This window comes from Ammospiza nelsoni, chromosome 10 (assembly GCF_027579445.1).
Source record: "Ammospiza nelsoni isolate bAmmNel1 chromosome 10, bAmmNel1.pri, whole genome shotgun sequence".
Lineage (NCBI taxonomy): Eukaryota > Metazoa > Chordata > Aves > Passeriformes > Passerellidae > Ammospiza > Ammospiza nelsoni.
This window is the reverse complement of record NC_080642.1, coordinates 11,811,138-11,833,586: the sequence shown is the minus strand read 5'-3', so window position 1 is coordinate 11,833,586 and position 22,449 is coordinate 11,811,138. Positions and strand designations below refer to the sequence as shown.

At 40.4% G+C, this 22,449-nt stretch overlaps 1 protein-coding gene across 1 annotated transcript in view; it reads right to left on the bottom strand.

Moving 5' to 3' along the window:
• LOC132077670 (IgGFc-binding protein-like) overlaps positions 1-22,449 on the bottom strand; it is a 62,873-nt gene continuing 40,424 nt past the window's right edge. Inside the window, exons 57-78 of the mRNA XM_059479492.1 lie at positions 22,355-22,439; positions 21,822-21,914; positions 21,082-21,171; positions 20,575-20,710; positions 19,950-20,181; positions 14,906-15,050; positions 13,907-14,040; positions 13,111-13,275; positions 12,541-12,665; positions 11,531-11,799; positions 10,163-10,371; positions 9,538-9,679; positions 8,017-8,267; positions 7,281-7,410; positions 6,059-6,224; positions 4,650-4,826; positions 3,295-3,419; positions 2,203-2,402; positions 1,513-1,651; positions 1,085-1,213; positions 609-720; positions 1-265 (exon numbers count right to left, since the gene is read on the bottom strand). Of these exons, the coding sequence (XP_059335475.1) occupies positions 112-265; positions 609-720; positions 1,085-1,213; positions 1,513-1,651; positions 2,203-2,402; positions 3,295-3,419; positions 4,650-4,826; positions 6,059-6,224; positions 7,281-7,410; positions 8,017-8,267; positions 9,538-9,679; positions 10,163-10,371; positions 11,531-11,799; positions 12,541-12,665; positions 13,111-13,275; positions 13,907-14,040; positions 14,906-15,050; positions 19,950-20,181; positions 20,575-20,710; positions 21,082-21,171; positions 21,822-21,914; positions 22,355-22,439 (3,408 nt within the window). The 3' untranslated portion in view covers positions 1-111. The remainder of the gene's footprint in view (positions 266-608; positions 721-1,084; positions 1,214-1,512; positions 1,652-2,202; positions 2,403-3,294; positions 3,420-4,649; positions 4,827-6,058; positions 6,225-7,280; positions 7,411-8,016; positions 8,268-9,537; positions 9,680-10,162; positions 10,372-11,530; positions 11,800-12,540; positions 12,666-13,110; positions 13,276-13,906; positions 14,041-14,905; positions 15,051-19,949; positions 20,182-20,574; positions 20,711-21,081; positions 21,172-21,821; positions 21,915-22,354; positions 22,440-22,449) is intronic.

Below are 22,449 nucleotides of genomic sequence, written 5' to 3'. Positions count from 1 at the left end.
TTTTCAACAAATGCAATGATAAATTTATTATTATTTCTTCTCAAAATATTAGAAATATGATTAAAATACAGAGTAAAAAGTATGAAAAATTATTAGGAACAATATTGTTAACTATAGATGTGCATTTGAAGATTCATTTTGATCAAATGCACTGTTCACAATGCAGCCATAATCTTGCTCACGTACTCTGGCATCCAATTTGTCCCTGGACCCTTTCAAAGAAGAATCCCTTGTTATAACAACTGTATCCACATTTCTCTTTGTTCTGTACAATGGGAAAAAAAAAAAAAAAAGAAAAAAACAACATATTTTAATTTCAATTCTTATTTATAGTGAGTGATCAAACAATGCTGTGAGCATGAACAGAAGTGAGTTTTGGAGAAGCTAGAGTTTTATGATAAGTGATGCATATGCCCTGTGTAAAAGAAATGGGATGTGTTCACTCCTGATAAAAAAAGTTAAGTTTTCCCTCACATTCCTCAGAAGAGATCCCCAATGCTATGGCTCCTTTCTGCTCTTGCAGGTATGTGACTGATGAGAGTTTTGAGGTTTACAGGTGCTAAAAGAAGTGTCCTTGCTGAATGTAGCAAAGCTGGGAAAAGCCTTACCTGAACAGGTACACTGCAGAGGAGATGAGAATGACAATAACAACTACTCCTGCCACAACTCCGATGACAATGGCAATGGTGTAGTCGGAATCCTCTGTGCCAGGGTCTTCAGCTGAAGAACAAACAAGAGCCTGTCACTGAAAGCTAACCATGCTGTGAACAGAAATGGTTTTTCTCCACCCTTTTCTGTGTGTTTGTTATTTTTTGTGTTCTCTGTGGCTTTCTGGAGTGGTGTCAGACCCAGGTCCTGTGTGCTGTACCAAGCCCTGCTGTCCTGCTTTCTGGTACCTCTCCACTGGATTTCTGGAGGATTCACTGACCCTTCTCTCTGCTTGGATGATCACAGGCTCTCACCCACTGGGTTACTAACCTACATCATGAAAATGAAGAGCGAGCCTGGTTCTTCTCCACAACAACATCCATTTTTGAAAATGATGTGTTTAATGAGATAGAGAAATACAGAATATTTTTATTACCTATTTTTTCAGCCTCACAGTTTAGTCCTGTGTAGAGTTCTGAACATTCACAGAAGTGGAGAGAGGTGCTGTTGGAAGCTTCAGAGCAAATGCCATCATTCTTACAAGGATTTGGCATACATGGGCCACCTGGGAAAGAAGGAGAAACACTTGACTCTCAGATAATCCAACCCTGAGGAGAACTGTTCTTGCTTAGATTACACTGACTCCTAATGCTGCACACCCCCTGTATTTTAGCATGTTTCTTGTATCTGACAACATGAATAAGGGAAAGAAATACTGTTTCTCCAGTGAAACAACAGAGCAAGATCCCTTGCATGGTTTTCTTCTGTAGACTCTCTCTTGCAACTATCCCTAATCCAATGATGTTCTTTAAAGTTAGTCAAGACTTCATAGCATTAAAGACAATGTGATAGCAATTAACTCACTCCTGTAGCATCCACGAGTGTAGTTTGAAATGTCACAGATTTCTCCAGACGCACACACTTCATCAGAGCAGAAAACAGTGGAGCTTTCTGTGCACTGGCATTTCTGAGAGCAGTCATCAGTGGTGAATATTTCTCCAATCTGGAAAAACAGGAGTTAGATGTTTAAAAAGATCAAATAAAATCAGCCAGAAAAAAAAGGAATGTAGCCCTGGAACCCTCATTATGCTCTCTCCAATGCTTTCCTGATGAATGGCAATAGGGCAGATAGTTTTTTTAAAGTAGTTTGTAAAAAAAAACCAAAGCAAGAAACTTATTAATGCAGCTCTCTGAAACTTGAGGATGGACCAAGAAATAAAGTAAAAGAAGAGTTTGGGGCATGTGATCCCATCCCCAGGCAGGGTACATGTGCAACCAAAAATAGGCAACTGTTGCTTGGGATGAGTGGCAGATGGATCACATCATACCTGCAAGGCAATGTGGAAATGCTGTCTGCCATTTCAGAGGGAGACCAAGAGATCTTGACCTCTCTTCCCTTTCTCCAGAAACCAGAATTTTATTAAACAATTTCTCTTTGTTTCTAATGTTTCTACTGCAAAATTACATGCTGAGGATTATGAGGAGATGGTCAAAATAACTAACAAGAGAAGATACTGTTTAGTGGGAGCTGTCTGACCCACAGAGGGACCGTACCTCATAGTATTTGTTAAGGTATGTGCAGCCACACTGTTTGTAAGGCACGCATTCAAAGCCACTAAGAACATAACCAGGGAGACATTCACAGCCTTCAACACAGGGGGATTCACACTCAGAGGGGCTGGTTAGGTCGTTGCAGGATGCTGGACATGCAGACATGCATGAGCTGTACTTGCTGTTGGGAGGACATGACATTCCTGTAAAAATAAGGAGTCCAGTTACACCAGGCTGCTGTGTGTTACTTCCTTACAGAATTCCCTTTCTGATCCATTGTGTAGGAGGCAATATGATAAATACACACACACAGATGTGCATGCATATATAATAGCTCTGAAGTTGTAAGTAAAGCACTGCAAAGTCAGGAAATGCATCATCCAAGCTATTTGTATTCTGTGCTCTTGTTCCTGGTATACACTGCTCTCAAAACAACTTCTCACATGTTCAGGGTTGCCATCCCTGCAAATGCCAGAGCTGTTCCACAACTGTGGGAACTGTGTTTCACCAGAAATACAAAGTCATCTAACCATAGCAGACACAGGGAAAACATGGTTTGATGAATCCCCAAACTTAAATATAAAATGAGGAAAAATATGTTTGAGATGATTATAAGTCTTATTTCAGCATTTTTTTAGTCTGAGAGTTTTGAGTTTTCAGTTTACTCTTTTTTTTTTTAATCTTGAAATTTCACAGGCATAAAAAAAGATAATTAGAATATTTTGTAGATTTAAAGAGAGTGTGAAATTAAATGTTTTGCCTTCAGATTTGTAGCTTGTGATAGTCTCCAAAATGGAAACTTTTTGTCCCATTTGGAATGGGGACATCTTTTCACTCACAAAACTTCTGATGACAGGGAGTTGACAGCTCTGATTTCCGAAGTATCACTCAAAGCTGGGGTTTAAATACAAAAGTCAGCATAGGACACAGAGGAGAGGCCAGAAAAACAAGTGTGCTTAACTGTGAAGAGTGAGTGAAGTGTGAATCAACATGTTTTTATTCCCTGAGAAGATATGATGTAGGAAAAGGCTTAAACTTCAGATTTTAAGAGTCCTGTAGGTAGAATCCCTACTTTCTGTTTCTTCCTGTGCTTACCACAGTCTGTCTGCTGCCTCCAGCCATCCATGCTGACTCCTTGCTGCTGACAGGCCAGCACATATTCCTCCAGACTGCGACACAAGATCTCATCTCCTTCCACACAGCCATCAAACAGGCAGCTCCTACGTGCAACATGAGAAAACATTAATTCCCAGTACATTTGTTATTGGTGGTTTTCATCTGCTTTTCTGCCTCACTCTGAGTTGGTTTTGTTTTCCAACAAAACTATCTGGCTGATAGGAAGCAGAGGAATACCCCAAGCACGTGATTGGAAAGATCAGGTCATTTGTTGTGCAGCTGCTGCTGCTATGTGAGGCGTCCAAATAGGATCATATCATCATTAAAGCTGGAAAAGGCCTCCAAGATCATCAAGCCCAACCTTTAACCTAACTCTACCAGGCCCACTACTAAACTGTGACCCTAAATTTAAAGTTTTCCTCATATGCAATCTAATAAAGTAATAAACAGTTGCCTGACTTTACACATTAAGTTCTTCTTTGCCCTCTGCTTCTGTTACAGGATACATGTTGCTTATACATCACTTTTTAGTGCTGCTAAGTCTTATAGCTTATGTTAAGAATATGGATAGTGGTTCATTTTATTTGGCTTAAAGTACTCTAACATTCTTCTCCCAGATAAGAGGGACTTTGGGGTGAGCATTATCTGTCTTTAAATATTAGGCACAATTATGTAACTAAAGAAAACTGGCAGCTACTTGGCAAAGTTGTGACTGATGATGGATGAAGCATGAAAGATGAACGTGGGGATGAACACAGCTCAGACATAGGTATGTTGGAATCGTATATGTAGGAGGCAGAGCAACCTTGAAACACAGCAGAGGGAACTTTCTTCAAGATATCAGGTTAGTTAATCTTCACTAATCTGGTTTTTGTACTTCTCTGTGAAAAATTCAAGAAGTATCACTGTCAGCTTTAGCCTTTGGTTATAACACAATACAAATTTTATGAAACTAGAACTGCTACCCAATAGACCCAGGTTCTAAAGTCTCACTGAATGTGGATGAGAACTGTAAGCACATTGGAAATTTCAGGCTTAACACTGCTGCTTTATCTGGTTGGGAAAAGAGGAAAGCTGCTTTGTAGAACTAGCAGAGAAGTGAAATGCTGAATAGATGAAAGAAAGATAATCACAGCTATTTAAAAATAAATAAGGGAATGTAAATATATCAATAATGGAATCACTGGGTTCCAGTTCTACAAAGACACTTACTATCCTCAGCTCCTATTAATAGCCTGGAGACTCCAGATGACTGAAGATAGTTGTTGACAGAAGCTATTGCCAAAATTATTTTGGAAATGGGGAGAACAACTGTGTCTGGAGTAGACACTTACGTGAAATAGAAATCTGGTTGGACTGCAGAATGACACTTGGCAAAAGGACCATTCAAGTCAGTCAGGATTCGACACTTTGAAGTTGTGTTTTGCTGCTCCAGCTGATTTTCATTGCAACCTTGGAAAAGCCCTGTATCTGGTTCCTCCTCAGGTTCGTTTTCTGAGTTGACATCTCGTCTGTAAATGAAGTCATCATGAAATCATCAGTGTTCTGTGAGCATCCAGCATTCATGGTACAATGCTCTGAGCAGCACTGCAAGAATACTTCTGCCTGTGGTGTAAATGTAAGTTTATTTATCTTTCATGTTTTATCCTGAATGAGAAGGAGATATAGCAAATCAAAGATGTACTGGAACACTTCCTACCATTTCAGAGATTTATGGATCTTTAAAGTAAACAGGATATCTGTAGTTATCTCTTTGCAAACTCTGAATGATACATGTCTTATCCATTGCCTCCTCCATCCAATCTATTCAACAAAAGTTGAATGTTAGTCAGAAGGATGCAGCTGGAATAAAGCCTTATTTCTTGGATATATGCTCACTTTCACTTAACAACCCACTGTATGCCTGAAATGCCAGAATTTTCCTATGGGCACAGACTCCAGAGCCCCTTTATGCTCAACATTGCCCGATATACTGTCTCCTATTATAGCAGGCAAAATTTTGTAGTCAAAATATATCCAGACAAAATATATAGCCAAAATATATTACAGTTCCATTTACATGCTGAAAAAGTGATGTGTTAATGGATAACCAATTTCCAAAGGGCTTTCAAAGCAACAGGGACAAAGGAAGGAAGGGAACCTCAAGGAAACAAGAAAAATCTTTTTCAATGTTGTGTATGGACTAATTAGCACAGAATTTTCCTGACCACAAATATTATGCTCATGCACCATGAAAAGAATGTCCTTCCTTTTTGTGTACTGGCAGAAAACAAAGTAGACAGCCATGAAAGCAAGAAAATCAGACTCTTTAATAACCTTTTATGGGAGGAACTGTGAATTTATGTTGATGGATTTCAAAGCTACCTTTGTGCTCCAGAGGAAAGACTGACACTGAATCAGGATTTGCACTCGCTCAGGCCCATCTAGCACATGTATTTATCTCTTTCAGGAACCATGAGCTTGGCAAAGATGTTATTCATCCCTGTGTCCTGACAGTTGTAATGGCTGTGACTCCAAAGAGGGATACTGAACTGGAGTCATGCACTGACAGTTCAGCCCTCTTTTGGCCAAACTGATAGTTCACCTTAGTGATGAGCAGGAAAAGCCCACACACACAAACAATGGGAAGAAGAAAGATAAGAGAAATGAGACAGTGTAGTTATTCCTAGAGTTTAACTATGACTTAATTCACTCATTTCTAGTGGCAGTGCTTACTGTGAATATTAAATAGAAAATCAAGTACCTGAGGCGAGAGCTTCTTTTCAGAGGAACTTTCCAGCTTTCACCAAATGTATTCACATTCCTCACCCAAACACCATCTGGATTTTTGAAGTCATTTCTGTATCTCCCATCAAAGTCACCACACAAGCCTTCCACTCTGCTTCTGTAGGTGGTAGCGAGCTTTATATCTAGGCAAGGTCAGAAGGAAAAAAAGCTGTTACACAGAAATTGTTGCCACTGAGTGTATGGAAGAGGTAGAAATCATGCCAAGTGCCACACGTCATGACTCAGATTGCAGGTGGTAATATGACATGGGTTTAATATGCAGCATAAGAGCATAGCCCTGAACATACCTGTTCATACAGGTATTCACAGTTTCTGTGCTCTGCAATGTGGATAATGAAAAAGTAATTTTTCACAAGTTTTTATATAACATGAGATCACTGCCTGGGTGCTCTAAGTGCATGCTGCTTACTGCTTTGCAACGAAGGGAATGCATCACCCACTTTTTGCCCTTCACTTACAATCCACTCGATCACTGAGAAATGGAATTTCTACAGACAGACATTTGCTTTCTGCACTTGGAATTCCAGGGTTTGGAAAGATGCCCATGTAAATACAGAGCCTGGCACTTTCACCATGCACTCAGAAACACTACAGCTATATGCTGTGGTAAATCAGGAGTAGCTCTGCTTTGAACAGAGAGGTACCATGTGTCCAGCTGACATGAGTGACTTGTGTATAGGCCATGGGAAGTCCTGACAAACACTGAAGAATGGGATTATCTGGAGTAGGCTTGAGAGGAAGCATGCAAAATGATACACTCACAGTCTCTAGCTTCAGGATCTCAGTCCTACAACTCCTCTGGCTGGGTTCAGCTGGCATGGGGCAGATCCAGATTTTGCCCCATCATCCCAATTAACAACTTAAAGTGATTTGCTGTTGTTCTTATCATTCAGACCTTACTTAACACGAAACAACTGTATGACAGTCTGACTCTGTATCTCACTTCTCCTGGTGGGATCCAGATAGAGAAATGCCAATTTTATGGTTTTTTTCTTGTTTCTGGGAAGCACTTCTTTCTGGTATTTTCTGGTTATTTTCTGGTATTTTATATAACAAAAGACCATAAGAGCAAAGAGTGAAGATTTCAAGTTTTGCCTTGGGTCTAGACCTCCTCTGGAATGAGAACATTTTTGGGGGCTGAGCAAAAATATTCCTGCAAAGTGCAAAAATGCACTTACCTGCATTCTGGATGCCATCAAAGCTCACGTATAAGCCAAAATCTGTCTCCAGGTAAATTCTTGTTAGCCTCTGATATATACGAATACCTTCATGAGGTCGAACAGGAGGCCTCACTCTCACACCATCCAACTAACAAGGAACGAAAAAATGAAAATTCATTATAAATAGGCCAACTTAAAATCTGATTTCTGTACAGGTCAATGATATAATCCAATACTCTGGTTTTATGATAAATATATTGGATAATTTAACAGCATTTATTTTTTTAAGTTAACAAAATCATGTATTGTGGAAAGTGATCTGAACACAGTACTTTCATGTCATCCAAAGAAATATCTATTATTTAGCTAAAAATGTAATATAGGAGCTCTGTATGCTCCTACACACCAATAAAGAGGAAGGAAATTAAATTATCCTAGCATAAAACAAACCTTTCCTTGCAACTGATAAAAATTGGTGTGGCTTTATTGTAAGCCCTGGGATATTTGGGGTTTCATTGCTAAAACTATATCTATTGATTTATTTGTTTGATGTAGAATTGTATCTCTCATAGCTATGGAGAAAAAAGACTCCACACGACTGAAAATCTCATTTGTGGTGGCCTCACGGCACTGTTGTAATAACACAGTTCACTTTAATACTTTAATTTAAAAAAAAAAATGTCCATCATTTAAAAATGTTTTACTCCAAAGGAGGGCCTTCCTTGTCCTCTGCAGTCAGGGGGGAGTGACTTACCAGGATCTGCTTTTTGTGCCTGAATCGCACTGTGTGGTTGTAAACATTGATGAGCATCTCTTTCAGGTAAGTAATGTGTCGACTTCCAAGCAGAGGATAATTCATGCCCTCAATGCTGAACTGTGTCAGAGTGTCAGGGAGGTCAGGGGTGGTCTGAGCCAGAATATACGTGTATTTCCCTTGGAAGTGGTGCACCAGCCTGTCAAAGGTTGTGTAGTGTGGGTCGCCCATGACCTGGCATATCCCAAAACCTGCAAGGGAAGAAAGAGCTTCATTACTCTCCAGTCTGAATGTGCATGTGCCAGATGGCATGCCTGGAGTGGTCCAAACTGTTAGATTAAAATGATTGCTGCTAGCATGCAGGCCTGAAAGCTAAGATGGGTGCTCAGGGCTCGCTCTAGTGAATAGAAACTCAAATGGAGAGATGGACAGAGAAACTCATTCCTCTGCTGAGAACCACTGTGAGCCAACTGAGCTGAAGCAGAACATTAGGGTTTATAGAATTTATGGAGACTAAGTTGTGCTCATTGGCTCTCTGCAGAGGAATGACTCTGACACAAGCACAGCGAGAACTGGCCTAGTAAGAGATTTTGTTTTCATAACCTCTGCCATGTGTTGTTACATAATTGAAAAGCAATGTTTAATTTTGGCTGACTCAGTGCTGTCACTGATTTCTTCTGAGGTTACTAAACTGATAATTGGGTTTACAAGATGTAACAATCAGATACAGAGATACAGTGACTATCCTCTATGTATTCTCCTGGACCACTGAGCACAGAGTAAACCATTATTCCAGAAGCAAGGCATAGGAAGGCCTATTAGATTACATATCCTTAAAATTGCTGGGGTGCCTCTGCTCAGATATTTTGCCAAAATGAACCAGGGACACTGAATTTGCCTTATGTTTTTGTATTGATCCTCAATAGAGTAGGACTGATGCCGTATTATTCTTCAAAACTGAAGTGTAGGGATACTATGCAACAAGATCTCTCCTAATCAACCCAACCTACCTAGAGAATATGGGATTAACTTTGCCTAGCCAACACAAATGTTGAATGAAAGGCACCAAAGTCCTCTGACTGGCCTATCATATATCTGTCCAGATCTGCTCTGTCCTGGTTTTGCTTATTGGTTTTTGATTTGGTTTTTTGGTAAACATGCAATGGAAAAAAACAGGGTTATTGTGATGAGATTCACAAACTGGGTTAAGTAGATGCAGTGGAATTTTTTTAAAAGAAATTTCAGTCTAACTAGTCAGACTGAGCTGTCAAATTTCTAGATATACGTAAATTATACCCAGGTATCCATTTCCCTCTACAAATTCTCTACATGGAATAGGAACCTTCTATTATGAGAACTGAGACCTTTTGTGATTCGATAACATGTTGTCAAGAAAACAGTCAGAGTTTTCTTCTTTCCCAGTGAAAGAATGAAATTCCATGAAAGAAAGTATGTACACCCACATCCTCCCTCCTTCTGCAGCCCTCAAGTGAACCCCAGTGAAGACCTGCTTGCACATACTTGTTGGATTGCACTTGTGTTTTCCATCTTTGATCACGCAGGTTTCTCTAGAATCACAGCTGTAGCTTCTGCAACTGATGACACCGTTCTTCTGGCACTGGCATCTTTGGGTGCAGTGTGGAGTTAGCCATGTCTCCCCAGCCTGGACACAAATTGTGTTAAGAATACGTTATCAAGGTGCTCAGCTTTGCAGTGCAATGGAAGTTCAAAAGCCATGGGTGTGGACACTAGCTGGGTCCAACCTTGTCCAGTTGGCAATTCCACAACTGCTTGTTTATGTGTAGTCTCACCAAGAGCCTGTGAGAGGGGATCTCAGTCCATCTATCTTACTGTCATCAACATAAGAATTTGAACACAAAACTGGACTAGGACAGACTGCCTGAATAATTCTGAACAATTGTCAGTTTTAAAATAGGCCTCAGTTTTGGCCTCAGGTGCAAAGTACCAAACAAGATTCTGTATCTCCTAATACCCAAGGCATCAGCTTTTACTAATCAGATGAAAGGTATTTAAGAGGTAGATCCTGAAGTCTTTGGTCTCTCTCTCTCTCTTTCGTATTAAGATGGGCAGGAGATCAATTTTCTACAAGTTCTGAAGTCAGAGATTTGCTCTTTAAACTACTTACACTGTAGTAATTGTTGTCATCGTCCCTGCAGCCACAACTGCTGAGAGGCACACAGTTGCCATTGCTGAGCACATAATTATCATCACATTCACAGCCCTCTGTGCACTCTTCTGTATTCTCACAAAGGGAAGAGGCAAAAATGTCACTGCATGTTGATGGGCAGGGAGAGACACAGTCTTTGTAGTGGCTCCGGGATGGGCAGGGCAATGCTGTGGGGGAGAACAGAGCCAGCCTTATTAAATACATTTACAAAGTGCACTGCAAACACTGAAAGCTACACCTTGGCCTATGGAATGGTAGTACAGAACTGCCTTTTAATAACTGATTTTGATCATCAGCTGATTTTTATTTGAATATGTTACTTTTTAAAAAAATCAAACAACAAAACAACCAAAAACAGAACAAAAAATGCTCTCTGGAACTGCTTATTCAGTTTTATTACAGGTATGACTAAACCACATGGCTCCAGATTTAGTATTCCAGTTCAGCTGCAAATGCCTCTTTGGGCGCCGCTAGAAATGAGACTCTTAAAGGCAAATTCCTTAAAATATTCAACCTTCCATTGATGCAAACCAGATGTAAATTTATCTTAACTACAGACATGCAAGAGCAGCAGATATGTATTGTCAGACTGCAGGTTCATCTAGCTCTAAACCCTATTTCTGCCAGTGACATGACATGCATAAGGGGACAGGTCAAGAAACAGTGTAACATGTTTGTTAGTCCAGTATTTTCCTACGCTCATGGCAAGGAGGCAACTAGGGATTTCTGATGGATCTATTAAATATTCATCTGACTTGCTTTTTAACTAGTTAACTGTTTTGTCCTCCACCACATTATTTGATAATCCCACAGTGTAATACTAAATTGTAAAAAAAGATCCCACAGATAAAACCCCTCCACATTATCTTTACTAGTTGTTTTATCATTTGTTTGTAGTTTTGTCGAATGATTGGAGTGAAGCATATACCCTGGAAATTAATCTGAGAACAGGGTGCATAATAACTGGCAAATTAACAATTTTTGTTCAAATCACAGTGAGTGGCATTGAGCCCTGTGTCCTAACACAGTATCCCTCTTTCTTTTGATCTTCTGGTTATATTATTTCTCCATTTTAGGCTCACTACAATATCTCATTTGGCTACCAATGCCATTCTAACTCCACATTAATATCCACAGCTTGTCTAGTTATCGCTGGGTTTATCTGAAGCTGAATACAGTTCAGTGGAGCAATGGAATTGTGATGGTAGAATTGCACTTTGTGATAATTTAGATTTAATTTTCTTTTACTTGTTCAATTAATTGTGCTATTTTTTTCATGCTATTAGTCATTCAGGTTTCAGGCTTTTCACTTGCTTGTGTACTTACGACAGAATGTGCTATTCCTCCATTTAATGGTGATTCCATGATTCTTGCAGGTGTCCACATAGACCTGAACTATATCACAGAGGGCAGACTTCATACCATCATACTGGCACATATCATAGATGCAGATCTCTATGAAGTCATCAGGGTTGACTAGGCTATGGCACACTTTGAATTTGTCTGATTTTAGAACATTGCACTGTCTTTCAATGACTTGTTTATTCTCAGCAGTGCAAGGAGGCTCCTCATCTTCTCTTAAGTCTGGCAAACAACTGCAAGAAAGCACAGACGCAGGCTGCTATAAGACAGACTGATACTGAAAAGTTTCTTTCCAATGAAAAGTAGAAAATGCTGGAGACTCTGATTTCCTTCTGTCAATGGATGAAAGACTGAGCAGAAGTAGACCTGCCTGACAACCCCCATGCTGTGTCTGACACCTGTTACTCTCATTGAACTTGACCCTGACTAGAGGATTGACTTCAAAGCTTGACCTTGGATCTGTCTCATCACTATAAATTTCTATGTGGTGACCTGAACTGAGCTAGGCTGACCTTAACTTCCTTCTGTGGGATTTCCCTGCTTGCCTTGCTCAAGTAGAGTGGGATGGACCCTGGCTGGTGAGACCACAGTTTTTTCAGCTGTGTTGTCACATATGTGTGTCACATATGGCTCCCTGTTAGCCAGGGAGCAGCTGGCCCTCACCATTCCCCAGCACCATCATCTTGCTCTGGGTGTTGCCAGCGTGAAATAAACAGAGTCCACAGTGTGGACTGCCCCAAAGACTCATCCTCCAAGTGTGTATCTAGATTGATAGAACAGCTGTGATTTTCCTGTGCAGTGGTTTCCTGTGGGAAAATCCCGTGGGGATGTTTTTTGAGCTACAAATTCAAGAAGAGAAAAGTCTGGTATACCGTGCTTATATTTTACAAAATAGCAGACAGTCAAAACAATTGAAAACAATTCACTGTGTTCCTGAAGCAAGATGGGAGGTATGAAAATTATTTAACATTTACCCCTTATCACTGTCTTTCTCCACTTCCCAGCTATTTCCAAACTGTGGGGCAGTGACAGTTGTACCATTGGTCAAGGACAGATCATCTTCAAAATTACCATTGAAATTGCCACACATGCCATGCACCTGCAGATGAAAAAAAACCACATTCTAAGCATGACGTCCTTGCATCAACTTCCCCAATAACTTCTTATTCGTTGCCTATGAAATAATATGACCAAATCACCATCACCAACCAATCCTGTGCCAGACATTTCAGACATTCTGACTGCACCCATGGAGAAACAGAACAGAAGTTACAGTAAATCTCTGATTCCCTAGGACTTCAAGCTGTTTATTTCTCTAAGTTGGAAGTATTCCCCTAGACAGATAATTTTCTTTAACTACCTCCTTGGAACACAAAGAAACTGTTGTGAATAGAAAAAAAACAGGAAGGAAAAAAATTACATTTGGTACAATAGAACTACAAAGAAAGATGCAACAGCAAAACACATGAATAAAAGGAACTAGAAGTAAATGCACAAACCAGCAGTTTTGAAACAACTCCAGATGTTTGTATACTAAATCTTACCTGTGAGAAATAAGAGCGTGGGAGGGTGATTTCCAGATGGTGATTGCCATCAAATTTCACTATCACACCAAAGTCAGTTTCCACTACTATAAATCTGCCAACATTTCCAATGGACATGCCTTGCAGTCGGTTCTGCACTGGAGTGTAGACTCTCTCATTGTTCAGCTGAAGAGATGTGTATTTGTCAGTATGGACATTCTTCCACGAAAACTCACAGTCTATATTCCTAGCAGTGCTGAAAATTTCTCTGTGACAGTTTTACATTTCCACCATTGCATATTCCAACCATGGGTGGCAGGAATCAGCCTTTTAGCTGAGGAGGGCTGGGCAGGACTCATATGCTGTGCCTTTAACAGGGAGCTGGAAAGATCCCTGGTTGTGAGCAAGCTCTTTCTCACTCTTGGGGCAGATTCCCTGCCATGGCTCCCCATGTTTTTCTAGGCTGATACATTATGCCTTGCTCTCTATAGATGACTGGGTTGATAAAAACTGTTAAAGTGGGGAGTCTTAATTCAAGCATTTGACTTTAATTTAAGGCAACAGTTCTCCAGTCTGGAGGTCCTGGGTTTAATCTCTAGCGTAAGGACAATAAATGACTAAACCCAAACCAGAAGCCTTGGGAACTAGTGAGAAATTATATTTCCTCATGACATCCACTTTATGGGGGTACCCACAATTGTTAAGCATATGCATATATGTTCCTTAGGACATATATGAAGATCCTTTTTCCTACAGCTATTCTAAGAGAGCTAATTTTAAGATACTTTTTGCCAGAAAAAGGAGCACCACCACCTACCAGGATTCCTTGGTTTTTCTGAAGGGTGATTCGTACACCATACACATCTATGTAGACTTCTTTCAGGTATGTGGCCCCTCTTAGTCCTCTGTCTTCATTCTTGCCAAGTATGGTTATAGGAATGACATTGGTGGCTGTGTTGACAACCTCAACCAAAGTGTAGGTGCAGGTTCCCACAAAAGTGTACTTCATTCCATCAAAAGTGAAATAATGAGGATCTCCTACCACTTGACATATTGCTTGACCTGAAGGTGAAAAAAATAATCTAAGGATTTTGTACTGGATTTTACCATGGACTCAGGTGACCAAAACAGTTTTCATTAGTATAGCAACCTCATCCTGATCTTTATTATGTGGGCAAATTTTCAGAGAGGCATCTCAGGTTCATGCCAATGACATTTATTTGTAAATAAGAAGTTTCCAGAAAGCATCTCTTAAATTTAACTTGCAAATTGTATACAAAAGGACAACTTGGCAGCAAATGAACTTCTGTATACACTTCTCTATGCTCTTGTACCTATGTTTTATAGTATAGTTGAGAGCAATACAAAGCTTTTCTACTTATCTATATAAAAATACATAATTAACTGTATAAATACAGATGTAAATATAAAGTAAATAAAATTGCATCTATATACATCAATACGTAATGCACTTGTCATTATGCAGGCCCACAGAATACAATTCTCACAGAAATGCAACCAAATGTAAAGCTTGCAGCACTGGTGATGTGGGACTTGAATTTTCATTATCAGGACAAACAGAATCCAAGAAACCTTGCAAACTTTTGGGCAGCATCAGTTTTTGCTGATATCCACTACAACAGGAGGGCATCTGTGCTTGCATGACAGAGCATCATGCATTTTCATCTCTTAACACTGGCAGCAGTCAGTTGGGACTTTTTGCCATCCCATATGAAAAGATATTTATAATAAAGCTAGGAGAAAAGAGGATCTACTCATGGAAATGACATCGGGGTGGTTTTCAGGCAGGACTCACCATTGGAATGACAGCCCAGCACACCATCCTGAATACTGCATTCCTCTTGGACCCCACACTCCCAGGATGTGCACTCAATGGTGTTATCTGCCCTGCAGGTGCAGCGCTCAGTGCAGGGGTAACGGGGGAACCAGCTTTCATTCAGCTACATGGGAAACAAAGGGTGTAGAAGTATATATTGTAAGATAAATAGGAAGGTAAAACCATAGGGGACATCAAATAATGAGTATTTGAATGTTCATCATATATCATCATTTGGGTGATTGTAGCTATACAGTATATGGACCAAGAAAGTTGGCAAAGTAAGCCTATTTTTAAATTATTAATGGTGTAAATATCAATTGGGTAGTATTATTAACATGGTTTTTCCCGCACAGTGGTAAAGAATGAGACCCCCTGTTTTTGGTTTTTTCCTTTTTTTTCTTGAAATATCTGATGTAACTTGCCTGGTGATACTGGTTTTTTTCATCAACACAACCACAGTTACTTTCTGTCACGCATTTGTCTCCACTCAAAACATAGCCTTCCTTACAGAAGCAACCTTCCACTGGCAAAGAACTGCAGGAATCATCTGCTGACATGTTCAAACAGGTAGAGGGGCACCTAGTACCACAGCTCTGGTAGATGCTGCCTCCAGGACAGGACATTGCTAGATAAAGAGAGAAGAAAAGATCACTGAAAAGGGCAAAATCATAATAAAGTTCTTCCTGATGCTTTCACTGTTTGCTCCTGAAACTATACAAAATGTCTGTTAGAAAGTCTGACAGGAGAGTGCTGAGTGCAAAACTTTTTCTGCTGATTTAAAGGCATCAAGTGACACAGTTAAGAGAATAGAAGAATATTTTTCCATACCAGCTGATATGTCCCCATTACTGTAGTTACTATTTGAACATCTGCTATATATTCCAAAATAGAACTAAAAATCACACTCTGTGTTTCACTGAGACTCCTTGAGAACAATATACTTTCACAACCCTCCTGCTTATGGTAGAATTGGGCTTCTATTGCTCAAAACGTGGTCCCCAGGGATAACGTTACATTTTACAGAAATCCTGAAGTATTTGCTCATTTCTGTTGTCTAAAAAAACACAGAAAAACATGGATTTGGCTGGATTCTGTTGTAAATCACTACACACGATTCTCATTTAATTCTGTTCCTAAACAGGCTCTCTGAATCCTGTCAGACAATTACAGCTGACATCTCCAGTCATCTAGCCAGACTTCCTTCCCTTGGTCTGGACTTTATTTGCATTTTTATTTGCATCACTGATGAAGAGAGTACTTGAGAGTCAATCTTCCTAATGTTACTGAGTTTTCTCTATTACTACAATGAAGCCATAGATATTTAGGTCCTAGCCTATAGCCTCAGACTATGGAGTCTGGATGTCCACAGCTTTAATCTAATTTGGAGAGTTAAACACTCATTTCTTGTTCTATCTTCTTTTTATATAAAAATTCTCTGTGCTCTGTCCTCTTAGGGATGACTTACTGGGTGCTTTATCACAATAATTCTTTTCCCAAACTGACCAACTCCTAGAACCTATCCATTTTTTTTATGGTTTAGTTTAAATGCAGAGCTAGTTTTTGATCATATCCAAAAAAGAAAAGTAGAAAAAGAAAAAAGGTGCAGATCTGCAGAAGGTAATCCAGTGGTAACTGGTATAATAAAAATTAGTGTAAGGCAAAAAAGCAAAAAAGAACAATTATGGTTTATTTAAGTATGGTTTAAAAGTCCTTTAGAGGACTTTTTTTTTGTCTCCAGGTGTGTGGTTTATGGACTTAAATGCCCTTTAGAAAATGCTGCCCAGTAAAGTTGGCGATGCCCCCTTCCTGGAATTATTCAAGACAATGTTGGATGGGGCTTTGAGAAAGCTGTTTTAATGGAGGGCATCCCTGCCCATGGCAGGAGGGTTGGAACTGGATGATATTTAAGATCCTTCTCAACCCAAACCATTCTATGATTCTATGATTGGACGTCTGACGAGCAGAAACCTGTCCAGTGTTGCTTAGAATCATCACCAGTAGAACCCCTGGAAAGCTTTATTCTCAGAAATATGAGTTCATTATATTAAATTTGCCATAAAGTCATTCTGAAGAGAATTGAGACCTGACAGTACTCAATTTCTTTGCTTTAGAGAGAAACAGAGCACTTCCTAGAAACAGCTTCTTTTCAAGGTCTCTTTTTTTTTTTAAAAAGGTCCCTTTTCTTTCTTTTTTTTTTTTTTTTTAAGGTCCCTTTTCTTTTTAATCAAAGCCATTGATAAGCATGTTTTATGGAGAACTACCAGCTCCACTTACATTGAGGATGATAGATTTTCATTGAAGCAAAGGAACTTATTTCTTCAATGCACAACTCACATAAGACACAGTTGAATGTAATCAGACTTTTCCAAGAAACTAATAGCAAATTATAAATATTATAAAACTTAAAGGATTTAACATGTATGTATCCTAATGTTCTCTAAATTAGTGGCTTATACAAATCCTGGAATGGTTCTGAATCTGAAGCAGGCTCAAGACATTATAAAAGACTGACTATACTCAGAACATTACATAAAATGAAATAACATGCATGGAGAAGGTAGAGGACAATGAACTTAAAATCCAGAATAGATATTTATATCAAAACACTCACGGCAGAGAGTAGCATTCCTCCACTCTATGCATATCCCAGCATTGACACACGACTCAGCATAGGCCTGCAGTCCGTAGCATAAGGATATTGCCTGTCCCCCAGCGAAACACATGTCATAAACACAGTTTTCAAAGAAATTCTGTGGAGGCACCTTGCTGTGACAGTCCTTGAAGATTCCTGTGTAAATCAAGGAAGATATATAAAAGGATAGAAACAACCCACTGGAATGTTAAGACTGACCACCATGTATTTTCTGTCACAGCAAACATATTGTGGGTGTTCCAGGCTGTGTTAAGTTAATCTAGTACTTGAAACAGATACACAATGGGCTTCCTGGATCAGGTTTTCTTCTTTTTGCATGATTGATACAACATAACTTACATAAGTTAACCATTGCTGCCTAGGGAAACCACTAATTCTAGCCAACTGCAGGGAACATGTACAGAATTTCAGATAAAGTGTCTGTAATACACACACTGACAGTGCATCTGAGCTGCTGCTTTTAGCAAGCAGGGTACAAGCCACTATAACACAAAAACCAGCCATGGTTCTCAGATAAAACTCATGGACACATTGGCATTGTCTGAACAGATGGTACATTCTAGCCAGGCACCTATGGGCTTTACACTGGCCATTTACACCAGAGGCTTTATATGCTTCCAACATAAGCCCAGAAAAAAAGACTATAGAGAAGGGACAAGCTACACCATGCTCCATCAAATGGCTCACATGGATCTACCAACACACTACCTGTTGGGTCTGTGATCATGCCACATGCTGTGTTTTTCTTTGCTTCACTCTCCAACACAGGATCACATTGCTCTTCTTTCCCACCACTGGAGCATCTGGGGAAAGCAAGCAAACCAAACATGTGCTTCACATCTCTTACTATCAGATTTTCTGTGGAAAATTAATAAATCACTACCCTGCACAAAAGAGTGCATTCTATTTCAGTCACAAGACTTTATCCAACTTCTTTGAAAAGCTGATGTCAGCCTTCTCACTGAATGGGCTCCTTTTTGATCCCTTCTGGGTGATTCAAAAGCTTATTCTTAGCTGAAAAAAAAAGAGCTATGGGATCCACACAGTTATGGCTTCCAGTCAGGGAACTGGACCGATGTACCATCCCCCCTCACACTCAACAAACAGTTCCTGCTTCGGAAAATGAGACTTAAAGAACACAAGCCCTCTTATCATTCACTGGTTTATGTAAAAGTCCAGCTCCCTACTTCTAATGGGCAGCTGCAAGATGTAGACTGGTACTGGGGAAAAAGGCAAAGAGTAGTGGATATTTGATTTTAAGAGTTTGCACAGCAAATGCAACAAGATGAAATGATTTTACATACACAGTGTTATTCTCAGGCACCAGCCAGCTTTCTCCAAGATCAGTGGAATCACTTGCAATGTCACCATTGGACTTGATATTATCATCATTTGGATCACCATTATAATTACCTGTGAGGGTAAAAAGAGATTTATGGGACACATGAAGTTCAAACCAGTAGAAAAAACTTAGGTTTCAGGTTGTAAAATAAATTAAAATGAGAGAATTTTAATTCTAGGGAGAATATGTATGTAACATCAATCTATACTGGGCAAAATAAGAGGAGAATTGTGTTTTGATTACTGACAAGAGCTGCTGCTCAGACATTTGAAGCAGGAAGTCTGTAAGTTGCTATGTAACTAGATTACATCCAAGAAAAAACTTATCTAAAACCTCTGCTCATTTTCTTGCATCCTATATGTAGAATGTGTGACTAAAAATTAAGCAATGCTATTTGCACCATTATATTCTTAGGCAGATTTCCTGCATTGAAAGTGTGAAAAACCCATGAAGAGATAATTGAACTAGAAAACTCCAGATGATCCAAACCAGATAATCAGAAAGTCACAACACAAACTACTCTTGTAATTTCTGCATGCTAAGGAAAAAAAAAAAAAGTAATCAACTGCTACCACTTACCACAGAGGCCACAGAGCAGACCACTGTAATTAGAGGGCACAGAGACTTCTGCATAGTGATTTCCATCATATCTCACCCACAGTCCAAAGTCAGTTTCCAAGAGAACATATCCACCACTGCTTTGAATACTGATCTTCTTTTCAATAAATACAGGCAAGGTCATTCTGTGACCATTAACCTGTACAGCAAATTGTGAAAGTCAGTGTATGGCTTTTGGGACTCCTACAACTACCAGCAGCTAAAATAGATTGCTGAAAGATAGGATCTTGTGCATAGGGGAACTGGAACTGATCAAAGAACATCTGAGCAAGTTTATTGGAGATCTCATTACAAGAGGTATATATAATTAATAAAAAGATAAAGTTTTGTTAGAAACTATACAGAGATAATAATTATCTGCATGCCAGTTAAAAATTATACATGTCTTTTAAATAGTATTTTCTTACATTCACTTTCTTGTTTTTCAGCAGAGAAATCTGATGGTCATAGACTTCCACATGCACTGACTTCACATATGAGACTTTGGTGTTGGCTCCTCTGTGCTCGTTTGTTGTGGACACATTGAAGTATGGAAGACTCTCTGAGGCAGTGCACACTTTGGAGAGGGTGTAAGTGCAATTTCCCATGAAATTATGGACTTTGTGGTCAAAAGTGTTGTAATGTGGGTCCCCAGAGGCACTGCAGGAAGCACGACCTGTGAAGAAGGAAAAAGTCCCTCTCAGCCTTCACCAGATTTTGCAGTTTCTAGGTTCCCAGATTGTTTGTTGAATGCTGAATTTGTTGCTCAGATGGAACAGTGATTACATCACTCAATAGACTCCAAAGTCCAACCCAGCCCTCAGTCTTCGGACAAGCAAGAATCTACTCTGGTGTATCAGAAATCTATGCAAGAGGTTGATGAAGAAAGTTGGGTAAAAGGCATGATTAAGACATTGTTATATAAAGGGGAGCAGAGTTTATAGTGCTACATCTGAAAGGCTTTTTCTGATAAAATAGGAGGAATTAAATCAGAAACTTTGCAGGGCTGATTAGAAAGAAAAGACTGCTGCACTATCAGCAACTCATTGGCACCTTGCACATTTGAAGGAGGGCAGGGAGCTGTTGCTGTCACACAGCTTGGAGAGGATGTAGGTGCAGGTGCCCATGAAATTGTGTAACTGCTTGTCAAATGTGTGGTAGTGAGGGTCTCCTTCCACTACACAGGTGCCTGACAGTGGAAAGACCAGAGGAAACTTTCAGCTGAGCACCTCCTACTGCCTCTTCTCCCCAGCTCACTTTTTTCAAACAGTATCTAGTGCATGACTGGTCTATTGCCTTTATGGACAAGCAGAGGCATTCTAGATCTGTATCACGATATTATTAATTTTTACAGACATACTGTTCAAAGCTACTGAGACATCCTATTGCTGGAAGCACAGCTGTCCCACACATACCCTTAGAAAGGGAAGAGCATTCAATGCATGTCTAATTATTGAGAGAGACTGAAATGAATCAAATAACAGCCCTTAAACAGAAATGCACCATGTTGCAAGTATGGGTTTTGGAGAGGACTCAGAACTCTAGGAATAATAGCAGTACCTGAGGTCATTCCTGGTGGTGTTGTTGGTCTTGGTGTTGATGGTGTTGTAATGTTAGGCAGCAGAGTAGGGGTTGTAGTAGGAAGTGGACCTATGGAGAGACACAGGAAGAAGGGGCAAGTGTCAACACGGGCCTCTGTTGTAAGCAGCTAATCCAGCCTTCCTCTAAAAGCAGACACACTGGCCTGAGAGACCAAGGGCAGGGATGGCCCTGTTATATCTCTGCAAAAGTGCTACCACCAGCAGCACAACTGGGAGATAGGAGGAGGCACATCCTCCTTTGGTACAGACCCACCACCCCGTGTCATGGGTCTTGGAGGAAGCAAAATGAAGAGTTTCAACAAGCAGAATCAGAAGGGGATGGGAGGTGGCAGCACTTGAGGAGGGTGTGGGTCTGGTTGGTGAGGTGGTGAGTACAGGCTGCATTGTGGTGCCTGGCACATCTCTCATGGGCGTTGGTGTCAAAGGACCTAGCACGAGGGAGAGTTAGAAGAGATGTGCAACGACAGGGGAGTTTTGTTGCGAGGCACCTTGACCACTCATCACAAACAGCCAAAAAGCCAAAACCAGAAAGGCTCAGGATGCCCAGGACAGACACAGAACAGTGACTCCGCATCAAAAACAATTCCAACAGCATAGACAGAATGAAGAGACAGACATGCCCCATGGTGATGGACATGGAGGAAACAAAATGAACACTTTTAAGGAGGAGTAGGAGACAGGGATGAAGCATGGCAGTACCTGAGCTGGGTGTGGGTCTGGTTGGTGAGGTGGTGACTACAGGCTGTGTTGTGTTACCTGGCAAGGGGACCGTGGGTGTTGGTGTCGGTATACCTAGTAGAAGAGACAGTTAGAGAGATGTGTACCAACAAGGGAGGTTTGTTGCAGACTGCTGGTTCCCTCACCCTTCTGAAGTACGCAACACCATGACCAGGCATAGCCAGGACAGGGATTGAAGAGTGTCATCTCAGGCAGAGCTGTCCCACTCCATGGCTCTGCCACCAGCTTAGCTGGGTCACAGCAGCAGATAAGGCACTTCTGTACCTGTGGCCAATGTCTTGTCCTTGGGTCTTATAACATGTGAACTAAAAGAGTGACTGCAGGCATTGCCAGTGCCCCAACCTCCCAGAGGAGAGTAGACTTGGGCACAAGGTGCATCAGTGCCCAAAGACAACCTGTGCTCCTGCCTCTAGCCCAGCTGTGCCTCCAGCACAGCCTGCCGCCTTGGTCAGTGACATGTCTCAAGCTGCCATTCCCAAAGCCAAGCCTTGTACCTGCACAGGCTCCCTGTACAACGGAGAGATCATCCAATGCTATGTTGCTCCTCACATCTTCACCCCATTCTCCGTCCAGCAGGATCTAAGGGAAG